Source organism: Nerophis lumbriciformis, linkage group LG11 (assembly GCF_033978685.3).
Source record: "Nerophis lumbriciformis linkage group LG11, RoL_Nlum_v2.1, whole genome shotgun sequence".
Taxonomy (NCBI): Eukaryota; Metazoa; Chordata; class Actinopteri; order Syngnathiformes; family Syngnathidae; genus Nerophis; species Nerophis lumbriciformis.
The window spans coordinates 51,220,090-51,232,682 of record NC_084558.2 but is presented as its reverse complement, the minus strand read 5'-3'; the positions used below and the strand labels follow the sequence as shown (position 1 = coordinate 51,232,682).

Sequence of the window (12,593 nt, the reverse complement as noted above, 5' to 3'; positions counted from 1 at the left end):
ACAATACCCCACAGATTTTCTATGGGGCTAAGGTCAGGGGAGTTGGCGGGCCAATTTAGAACAGAAATACCATGGTCCGTAAACCAGGCACGGGTAGATTTTGCGCTGTGTGCAGGCGCCAAGTCCTGTTGGAACTTGAAATCTCCATCTCCATAGAGCAGGTCAGCAGCAGGAAGCATGAAGTGCTCTAAAACTTGCTGGTAGACGGCTGCGTTGACCCTGGATCTCAGGAAACAGAGTGGACCGACACCAGCAGATGACATGGCACCCCAAACCATCACCCAACCATGCAAATTTTGCATTTCCTTTGGAAATCGAGGTCCCAGAGTCTGGAGGAAGACAGGAGAGGCACAGGATCCACATTGCCTGAAGTCTAGTGTAAAGTTTCCACCATCAGTGATGGTTTGGGGTGCCATGTCATCTGCTGGTGTCGGTCCACTCTGTTTCCTGAGATCCAGGGTCAACGCAGCCGTCTACCAGCAAGTTTTAGAGCACTTCATGCTTCCTGCTGCTGACCTGCTCTATGGAGATGGAGATTTCAAGTTCCAACAGGACTTGGCGCCTGCACACAGCGCAAAATCTACCCGTGCCTGGTTTACGGACCATGGTATTTCTGTTCTAAATTGGCCCGCCAACTCCCCTGACCTTAGCCCCATAGAAAATCTGTGGGGTATTGTGAAAAGGAAGATGCAGAATGCCAGACCCAAAAACGCAGAAGAGTTGAAGGCCACTATCAGAGCAACCTGGGCTCTCATAACACCTGAGCAGGGCCAGAAACTCATGGACTCCATGCCACGCCGCATTAACGCAGTAATTGAGGCAAAAGGAGCTCCAACCAAGTATTGAGTATTGTACATGCTCATATTTTTCATTTTCATACTTTTCAGTTGGCCAACATTTCTAAAAATCCCTTTTTTGTATTAGCCTTAAGTAATATTCTAATTTTGTGACACACGGAATTTTGGATTTTCATTTGTTGCCACTTCAAATCATCAAAATTAAATGAAATAAACATTTGAATGCATCAGTCTGTGTGCAATGAATAAATATAATGTACAAGTTACACCTTTTGAATGCAATTACTGAAATAAATCAAGTTTTTCAAAATATTCTAATTTACTGGCTTTTACCTGTAAAGGTGGGTGGCTAAACTTCCCCCCGGGTTCTGCGGGACCTTTTGTGACGCTGGCGTGTTCAATAAAGTAGTCTTGGTTCAGGGATCATCACCCGCGTCATCCTTGATCCTCACACACCACCGCCAACCCTTCAGCCCGTACGTGGGGAAAAGTTTGTGGCACCTCAACCTGGCATAAGTCACATGAAAGAACTAAGAATGTGCCAGTTAGGGATGGGTGTAGGGTTGTTTCGATACCCATATTTTGGTACCGGTACCAAAATGTATTTTGATACTTTTCGATACTTTTCTAAATAAAGGGGACCACAAAAAATGTCATTATTGGCTTTATTTGAACAAAAAATCTTAGGGTACATTAAACCATTATTTAAATGTAAATGATTGTATTCAGGAAATTATTTGTATTAGGTATAAATTATTGTATTAAACATGCGCTTAGGGTACATTAAATATATGTTTATTATTTCAAAGTTATCCTTAAATAAAATGATTAGTTATTGCAATGTTATCCTTGAATAAAATAGTAAACATACTATAATACTCCACTCAATAAAATTGTAAACATACTATACAATAAAACTCAAAACAATTTATTAAAAATGTATTATTATTATTATTAATTTATCAAGAATGTATTAAAAAAAATATTAATTATTGCAATGTTATCCTTAAATAAAATAGTAAACATACTATAATACTCCACTCAATACAATAGTAAACATACTATACAATAAAACTCAAAACAATTTATTAAAAATGTACTATTATTATTATTATTATTAATTTATTAAACATTTATTAAAAAAATTATTGCAATGTTATCCTTAAATAAAATAGTAAACATACTATAATACTGCACTCAATACAATAGTAAACATACTATACAATAAAACTGCAAAACATTTAGTAAAAATGTATTATTAATATTATTATTATTATTAAAATATTAAAAATGTATTAAAAAATTATTAATTATTGCAATGTTATCCTTAAATAAAATAGTACACATACTGTAATACTCCACTCAATAAAATAGTAAACATACTATACAATAAAACTCAAAACAATTAGTAAAAATGTATTATTATTATTATTATTAAAATATTAAAAATTTATTAAAAAATTATTAATTATTGCAATGTTATCCTTAAATAAAATAGTACACATACTGTAATACTCCACTCAATAAAATAGTAAACATACTATACAATAAAACTGCTAAACATTTAGTAAAAATGTATTATTATTATTATTATTATTATTATTAAAATATTAAAAATGTATTTAAAAAATATTAATTATTGCAATGTTATCCTTAAATAAAATAGTAAACATACTATAATACTCCACTCAATAAAAGAGTAAACATACTATACAATAAAACTGCAAAACATTTAGTAAAAATGTATTATTATTATTATTATTATTAAAATATTAAAAATGTATTAAAAAAATTTAATTATTGCAATGTTATCTTTAAATAAAATAGTAAACATACTAGAATACTCAACTCAATACAATAGTAAACATACTATACAATAAAACTCAAAACAATGTATTAAAAATGTATTATTATTATTATTATTAATTTATTAAAAATGTATTTAAAAAATTATTAATTATTGCAAAGTTATCCTTAAATAAAATAGTAAACATACTATAATACTCCACTCAGAAAAATTGTAAACATACTATACAATAAAACTCAAAACAATTCATTAAAAATGTATTATTACTATTATTAATCTATTAAAAATGTCTTTAAGAAATTATTAATTATTGCAATGTTATCCTTAAATAAAATAGTAAACATACTATAATACTCCACTCAGAAAAATTGTAAACATACTATACAATAAAACTCAAAACAATTCATTAAAAATGTATTATTACTATTATTAATCTATTAAAAATGTCTTTAAGAAATTATTAATTATTGCAATGTTATCCTTAAATACAATAGTAAACATACTATACAATAAAACTCAAAACAATTTATTAAAAATGTACTATTATTATTACTATTAATTTATTAAAAATGTATTAAAAAAATTATTAATTATTGCAATGTTATCCTTAAATAAAATAGTACACATACTGTAATACTCCACTCAATAAAATAGTAAACATACTATACAATAAAACTGCAAAACATTTAGTAAAAATGTATTATTATTTTTATTATTATTAAAATATTAAAAATGTATTAAAAAAATATTAATTATTGCAATGTTATCCTTAAATAAGATAGTAAACATACTAGAATACTCCACTCAATACAATAGTAAACATACTATACAATAAAACTCAAAACAATTTATTAAAAATGTACTATTATTATTATTATTATTAATTTATTAAACATTTATTTAAAAAATTATTGCAATGTTATCCTTAAATAAAATAGTAAACATACTATAATACTCCACTCAATAAAAGAGTAAACATACTATACAATAAAACTGCAAAACATTTAGTAAAAATGTATTATTATTATTATTATTATTATTAAAATATTAAAAATGTATTAAAAAATTATTAATTATTGCAATGTTATCCTTGAATAAAATAGTAAACATACTAGAATACTCCACTCAATACAATAGTAAACATACTATACAATAAAACTCAAAACAATTTATTAAAAATGTATTATTATTATTACTATTAATTGATTAAAAATGCATTAAAAAAATTGTTAATTATTGCAATGTTATCCTTAAATAAAATAGTACACATACTGTAATACTCCACTCAATAAAATAGTAAACATACTATACAATAAAACTGCTAAACATTTAGTAAAAATTTATTATTATTATTAAAATATTAAAAATGTATTAAAAAAATATTAATTATTGCAATGTTATCCTTAAATAAAATAGTAAACATACTATAATACTCCACTCAATACAATAGTAAACATACTATACAATAAAACTCAAAACAATTTATTAAAAATGTACTATTATTATTACTATTAATTTATTAAAAATGCATTAAAAAAATTATTAATTATTGCAATGTTATCCTTAAATAAAATAGTACACATACTGTAATACTCCGCTCAATAAAATAGTAAACATACTATACAATAAAACTGCAAAACATTTAGTAAAAATGTATTATTATTATTATTATTATTATTCAAATATTAAAAATGTATTAAAAAAATATTAATTATTGCAATGTTATCCTTAAATAAAATAGTAAACATACTATAATACTCCACTCGGAAAAATTGTAAACATACTATACAATAAAACTCAAAACAATTCATTAAAAATGTATTATTATTATTATTAATCTATTAAAAATGTATTTAAGAAATTATTAATTATTGAAATGTTATCCTTAAATAAAATAGTAAACATACTATAATACTCCACTCAATAAAAGAGTAAACATACTATACAATAAAACTCAAAACAACTAATTAAAAATGTATTATTATTATTATTAATCTATTAAAAATGTCTTTAAGTAATTATTAATTATTGCAATGTTATCCTTAAATAAAATAGTTAACATACTATAATACTCCACTCAATAAAATAGTAAACATACTATACAATAAAACTCAAAACAACTCATTAAAAATGTATTATTATTATTATTAATCTATTAAAAATGTCTTTAAGTAATTATTAATTATTGCAATGTTATCCTTAAATAAAATAGTTAACATACTATAATACTCCACTCAATAAAATAGTAAACATACTATACAATAAAACTCAAAACAATTTATTAAAAATGTATTATTATTATTATTATTATTCATTTATTTAAAAAAGTATTAATTATTTCAATGTTATCCTTAAATAAAATAGCAAACATACTATAATACTCCACTCAATAAAATAGTAAACATACTATACAATAAAACTCCAAAACATTTATTAAAAATGTATTATTATTAATATTTTATTAAAAATGTATTAAAAAAATTATTAATTATTGCAATGTTATCCTTAAATAAAATAGTAAACATACTATAATACTCCACTCAATGAAATAGTGAATATACTAGACAACTTGTCTTTTAGTAGTAAGTAAACAAACAAAGACTCCTAATTAGTCTATGCAGTAACATATTGTGTCATTTATACACCTATTATTTTGTACACATTATGACTGTAAAAATTGATTATTAATCTACTTGTGCATTTACTGTTAATGTCTGCTTATTTTCTGTTTTAACATGTTCTATCTACACTTCTGTTAAAATGTAATAATCACTTATTCTTCTCTTCTTTGATACTTTACATTAGTTTTGGATGATACCACAAATCTAGGTATCGATCCGTATACCGTACAACCCCAGATGGGTACCGTCCAAGCAACGTTATCATGGACGCCCCTGCTTATTTCAGCAAGACAATCCCAAGCCACGTGTTACAACAATTTACAATTAATTTACGAATCCCACTACGGGCCAACTTCACTGGTTTTGCGTTTTGTAATTAAAGGTACCTTCTTCATGAGGTCGGCGTGGCTCGTCACCAGCTCGGCGTGCTTGTCCTTGAGCTGAGTGAACCGGAACTCGGCCGCCTGCGCTCGGCCTGCCGAGGGAGACAAGTCAGCGTCACCCGAAGGCCCGCGGGAGAAACCAAACGGCGCTCACCGTCCGCCTCCTTGAAGCCGAGCTGAGCGCCGGCGCTTGCCATGTTGGCGCTCCTCAGCGCCTCCACCTCCATCCGCAGGTGTTCGTTGTCCACCTGGGCCATCTGCTTGTGGGTGCGCTGCTCCTCCACCTCCGCCTCCAGGTGGTTCACCTGGCCCCGGAGCTCCGTGACACACCTCTGAGCCTGCGGACACGAGCGTGGAGTGCCTCAAGGTTCTGTCTTAGCTTCTTCCAGCGGTAATCCTGACTTACCTCAGACTTGATGAGCTCGAGTTCTGGTTTCAGGACGTCGAGTTCTCTCCTCAGAATCTGGTTCTCCGCCCCCTGCTGCTCCCACTGGTCCACTTGGGGCACTCCCATCTGACTGAGCGTGAAGTACTGCCGGGACAACAAGACAGTGTCATCTCACAAACAACAATAACTTGGATTTATTCCCACAAACACACCTGTTGCGAGTCCTTAAGCTCCGGTTGCGGATCTTCAACACCAAAGCGATCCTCATTGGCCATCACCACCACGGGCCTCTTGTACTCGGCCAAGGCGGCGGCACGCAGGAAGTTGGGAGGAGCCTTTGTCAGGATGAAAGGTCATTAAGGGAAGGGTTCTTTTTCGTTCTATAAAAATCTGAATCATTGTATGATTACTGTCATGTCCGTGTGATCATGTTTTGTTTTAGTCATGTTCAGTTTTGTTTTTGGACTTTTTGTGCACTTTTGTTTTGTTTTGTGACCATAGCAACCATTAGTTTTCACCTGTCACGTCACGCACCTGCTTTCACTAATCATGTCTATAGTATTTAAATTCATTGTTCTCAGTTTGTCGTTCTGACGACATCCCACATTTATGCTCTGCACATTCCTGACACTTTTTTCATGTCCAGCGTTCATGCTGCCCCTTTTTGTCCATGCCAAGTATGTTTTGTTTATTAATGCCAGTGCTAGGTGTTTTTTGTTGTTCATAGTTTCTGCCTTTGTGCAAGTATTTGTTTTCATCGCCAAGTTGTTTCTCCGCCACTGTGCACGCTTTTCGTTTGTATAAAAATTAAATAAATCATGTACTTACATTCCCGTCTCGCCCGAGCCAACTTTCCGTTGCATCCCGGAAAAGCAAACACCCAGGATCAAGTCATGACAATTACATTACATTAATTACAAAAAAATATATACTATTTACACTACAATTTTATAAAATTGTATTTATAGATTTATTTATTTTTTATTTATAATGAAAAAATAAATACATAATAAATACATATTGTATCATATTTTGTAATATTTATTTTGTATTATATATATTTATATATTATATTGAATAATAAACATATATTCTATATAATATTTATTATAGTTATAGTTATTTATTTATGTACTGTATATAGTTATTAATTATGATACACTTTTAATGGAATATTTTATTGAAAATAGAACAAAACAGATGGAAAAATACATTAAAAATCTGATGAATTGTATGATTAAACTACAATAATGACAAAAAAATATGTATTATGCACACTACATTTTATTTATAGAATATACTTTATATCAAATGACAAAATATATTGTATTATATTTTGTAATATTTATTTTGTATTATACAGTAAAAACATATATTTTGTCTTGAATGATAAATATATATTGTATATAATATTTATCATAATTATATGTATTATTTATTTATGTATATAGTTATTAACTAATTATTATTAAAAAATGTATAGAAACATTTTATAGAAAAAAGAACAAAACAGATGAAAAATACATAAAAAATCTGAATAATTGTAAGTAAAACTACATTAATGAGAAAAAAACATACATAATTTATTCTATAATTCTATAAATATATTTTTATTATATTTTTAATAATACATCATATTGATTAAATATTATTTTATATCATACATACGTATTGTATATAATATTTATTTATTATAATAAATCATTTACAAAATATTCTATAAAAATAGAGCACAACAAATCCAAAATATATACATTCATTAAAAACAAATATTAGTTCAATAAATTAAAAATAATGATAATAATAAATAAATAAAAAGTTATAATACAATTAATAAATTAAATACATTTACAAAAAATATATTATTTCTTTCTTTGTGCCTATGATGCTAAAAACTTCAGTACAGAAACATGTTGGGAGACAACAACAATATATATATATATATATATATATATATATATATATATATATATATATATATATATATATATATATATATATATATATACTGTTTTGTAATATTTATTTTGTATTATACAGTAAAAACATATATTTTGTATTGAATGATAAATATATATTGTATATAATATTTATCATAATTATATGTATTATTTATTTATGTATATAATTATTAACTAATTATTTATTTTTTTAAATGTATAGAAACATTTTATAGAAAAAAGAACAAAACAGATGAAAAATACATTAAAAAATCTGAATAATTGTAAGTAAAACATTAATGAGAAAAAAACATACATCATTTATTCTATAAATATATTTTTAATAATACATCATATTGATTAAATATTATTTTATATCATACATACGTATTGTATATATTTATTTATTATAATAAATCATTTACAAAATATTCTATAAAAATAGAGCACAACAAATCCAAAATATATACATTCATTAAAAACAAATATTAGTTCAATAAATTAAAAATAATGATAATAATAAAAAAAATAAAAAGTTATAATCCAATTAATAAATTAAATACATTTGCAAAAAATATATACATTTTTGATTCTGATGCTAAAAACTTCAGTACAGAAACATGTTGGGAGACTATATATATATATATATATATATACACATACACACACACACACACACATATACATATATACACACATATATACATATATGGCTGTGAATCTTTGACCACCACGATTCGATTCGATTCTTGGGGGTATTGACTCAATAGAGTCGATTCTCGATTCAAAATCCATACTTTTTAAATAACATTGGGTGCCAGTTCTACGATGAACTACATTCCTCCATAAAATAGATAATAGCTCTGATCAATTTTTATATTACTTAAAACAAAAAACTGGTTTTGTTTAATACAATTCTACCCAAACATTTAATAAATTCAACAATACATGATTTGCCTGAGAGTCGGGACAGGACAGATTTGGAAAAATTATTATTATTATTTTTTTAAATTGATTAAAAATTGCAATTAATCATAAAATCTATTAATTTTTTTAATAATACACATCGGACGTAGAACATTTTTATCGGGACGCCTCTACCCTAACATGATGTAAAAACCTGTCACGCACATCCGGGAGTTCCGGGATCTGGATGATACTTTTGAAGAACTCCATCTCTCTGGCTCTGTCGAAGAACTGCTTGAGGCTGCGGAGGAAAGGACAACAACTTTAAACATGGCTCATGGATGTCGAATAAACCTCTTGAGAAATGGCCTGGGACCTGTTAAACAGTTCCCGGAATCTATCTCTGTGTCCGAGGAGAACGTCATGTGCGATGCCTGCAGGCGGGAAAAGACGGCGCCAAATGAGACGTCTTGGTTGCGGCGAGCATGCGGAGATCACTCACAGCTGTGCAGCTTGAAGAGCAGGATGACGCAGAAGTGGTAGAGGAAGCTGCACTCCGGGATGAGCGGGATGAGCGGGATGAGTCGACACTGTCCGGCCGGAGTGTTGGCTTTGGCTCCGTTGGTGTCCAGCTGGCGGAAGACTTTTGGACCGGACCATGGGAGTGCGGCGGTGTTCAAAAGAAGCAAAAACAATAAACTATTAGAAGCGAGTTGTGGTGGTAATAGGTGTGTTTGTGAGGAAAAAAGAAAAAAAGAAAAAAGAAAAAAAAAGAAAAAAAGAAAAAAAAAGGCTTTGCTACACATCTTAAAATGCAGCCTGGGGTTCTGTGTTCCATCCAACAGGCTAAGGTGGGAGATGGCCTAGCATTATGTAGTTGGGAAAATGTGAGCGTAATGTTAGCATTGAGCCAACATAGCTATGCTAGTGTTGATATTGTTTTTGGCTTTGTGTAAAAAAAATAAAATTAAAATAAAATAAAAACAGGCTTCACTACACATTTTAAAATGCAGCCTAGAAATATGCCGCTTTTCAAGTTTGGGGATTTGATCATGTCATTCAGGGAGAAACATCCTTCCCCATGGACATATTGCTTCTTGAACTAAAAAAAAAAAAAAAAAAAAAAGGCTTTGCTACACATCTTAAAATGCAGCCAGGGGTTCTGTGTTCCATCCAACAGGCTAATGTGGGAGATAGCCTAGCATTATGTAGTTGGGAAAATGTGAGCGTAATGTTAGCATTGAGCCAACATAGCTATGCTAGTGTTGCTAGTGTTTTTGGCTTTGTGTAAAAAAAAAAAAAAAAAAAACAGGCTTCGCTACACATCTTAAAATGCAGCCTAGAAATATGCCGCTTTTCAAGTTTGGGGATTTGATCATGTCATTCAGGGAGAAACATCCTTCCCCATGGACATATTGCTTCTTGAACTAAAAAAAAAAGAAAAAGAAAAAAAGGCTTCGCTACGCATCTTAAAATGCAGCCTAGAAATATGCCGCTTTTTAACTACGGAGATTTGATCATGTCATTAAAGGAGAAACATCCTTTCCCATGGACATATTGCTTCTGGGAAGAAAAAAACACACATACACACACACACAAAAAAGCAGGCTTCGCTACACGTCTTAAAATGCAGCCTTGAAATACACCACCTTAACTAGCCTAGCATGATGTCGCTGGGAAAATGTGAGCGTAATGTTAGCATGGAGCTAACATAGCCATGCTGGTGTTGCTATCGTTTTTGGCTTTGTTTAAAAAAAATAAAAACAGGCTTCACTACACATCTTAAAATGTAGCCTGGGGTTCTGTGTTCCATCCGACAGGCTAATGTGGGAGATAGCCTAGCATTATGTAGTTGGGAAAATGTGAGCGTAATGTTAGCATTGAGCCAACATAGCTATGCTAGTGTTGCTATTGTTTTTGGCTTTGTGTAAAAAATAAAAAAATAAAAACAGGCTTCACTACACATCTTAAAATGCAGCCTAGAAATATGCCGCTTTTCAAGTTTGGGGATTTGATCATGTCATTCAGGGAGAAACATCCTTCCCCATGGACATATTGCTTCTGGAACTAACAAAAAAAAAAAAAAAAAAAAAAGAGGCTTCGCTACACATCTTAAAACGCAACCTAGAAATATGCCACTTTTTAACTATGGAGATTTGATCATGTCATTTAAGGAGAAACATCCTTCCCCATGAACATATTGCTTTTGGGAAGAAAAAAACACACACAAAAAAAGCAGGCTTTGCTACACATCTTAAAATGCAGCCTTGAAATATACCCCCTTAACTAGCCTAGCATGATGTCGCTGGGAAAATGTGAGCGTAATGTTAGCACGGAGCTAACATAGCCATGCTAGTGTTGTTGGCTTTGTGTAAACAAAATAATAAATTAAAAACAGGCTTCACTACACATCTTAAAATACAACCTAGAAATATGCTGCTTTTCAAGTTTGGGGATTTGATCATGTCATTCAGGGAGAAACATCCTTCCCCATGGACATATTGCTTCTGAACTAAAAAAAAAGGGGAAAAAAGAGGCTTCGCTACACATCTTAAAACGCGGCCTAAAAAATATGCCACTTTTAAGTTTAGAGATTTGACCATGTTACACAAGGAGAAACATCATTCCCAAGGACAAATTGCTTCTCGGGAAAAAAATAAAAATGAAAAAAAGCAGGCTTCGCTACACATCTTAAAATGCAGCCTGGAGTTCTGAGTTCCATCCAACAGGCAGCTACAAATGAGGGAGCTAGCCTAGCATGATGTCGCTGGGAAAATGTGAGCGTAATGTTAGCATGGAGCTAACATAGCCATGCTAGTGTTTTTGGCTTTGTGTAAACAAAATAATAAATGAAAAACAGGCTTCACTACACATCTTAAAATGCAACCTAGAAATATGCCGCTTTTCACGTTTGGGGATTTGATCATGTCATTCAGGGATAAACATCCTTCCCCATGGACATATTGCTTCTGAACTAAAAAAAAAGGGGGAAAAAGAGGCTTCGCTACACATCTTAAAACGTGGCCTAAAAATATGCCACTTTTAAGTTTAGAGATTTGACCATGTTACACAAGGAGAAACATCCTTCCCAAGGACAAATTGCTTCTTGGGAAAAAAATAAAAATGAAAAAAGCAGGCTTCACTACACATCTTAAAATGCAGCCTGGAGTTCTGAGTTCCATCCAACAGGCAGCTACAAATGAGGGAGCTAGCCTAGCATGATGTCGCTGGGAAAATGTGAGCGTAATGTTAGCATGGAGCTAACATAGCCATGCTAGTGTTTTTGGCTTTGGGTAAAAAAAATTATAAATGAAAAACAGGCTTCACTACACATCTTAAAATGCAGCCTAGAATTATGACGCTTTTCACGTTTGGGGATTTGATCATGTCATTCAGGGATAAACATCCTTCCCCATGGACATATTGCTTCTGAACTAAAAAAAAAAAAAAAAAAAAAAAAAAAGAGGCTTCACTACACATCTTAAAACGCAACCTAGAAATATGCCACTTTTTAACTATGGAGATTTGATCATGTCATTTAAGGAGAAACATCCTTCCCCATGAACATATTGCTTTTGGGAAGAAAAAAACACACACAAAAAAAGCAGGCTTTGCTACACATCTTAAAATGCAGCCTTGAAATATACCACCTTAACTAGCCTAGCATTATGTCGCGGGGAAAATGTGAGCGTAATGTTAGCATGGAGCTAACATAGCCATGCTAGGGTTTTTGGCTTTGTGTAAACAAAAT

The 12,593-nt window shown here is 30.6% G+C and overlaps 1 protein-coding gene across 3 annotated transcripts in view; it reads right to left on the bottom strand.

Moving 5' to 3' along the window:
- Positions 1-12,593, bottom strand: part of LOC133610203 (huntingtin-interacting protein 1-related protein-like) — a 132,080-nt gene that overhangs the window by 54,754 nt on the left and 64,733 nt on the right. For all 3 annotated transcript variants that reach the window (XM_072914173.1, XM_061966309.2, XM_072914172.1), the window contains 7 exons: positions 9,345-9,485; positions 9,219-9,276; positions 9,068-9,143; positions 6,209-6,331; positions 6,015-6,140; positions 5,763-5,946; positions 5,612-5,700 (listed from right to left, as the gene is read on the bottom strand). In XM_072914173.1, the coding sequence (XP_072770274.1) occupies positions 5,612-5,700; positions 5,763-5,946; positions 6,015-6,140; positions 6,209-6,331; positions 9,068-9,143; positions 9,219-9,276; positions 9,345-9,485 (797 nt within the window). The remainder of the gene's footprint in view (positions 1-5,611; positions 5,701-5,762; positions 5,947-6,014; positions 6,141-6,208; positions 6,332-9,067; positions 9,144-9,218; positions 9,277-9,344; positions 9,486-12,593) is intronic.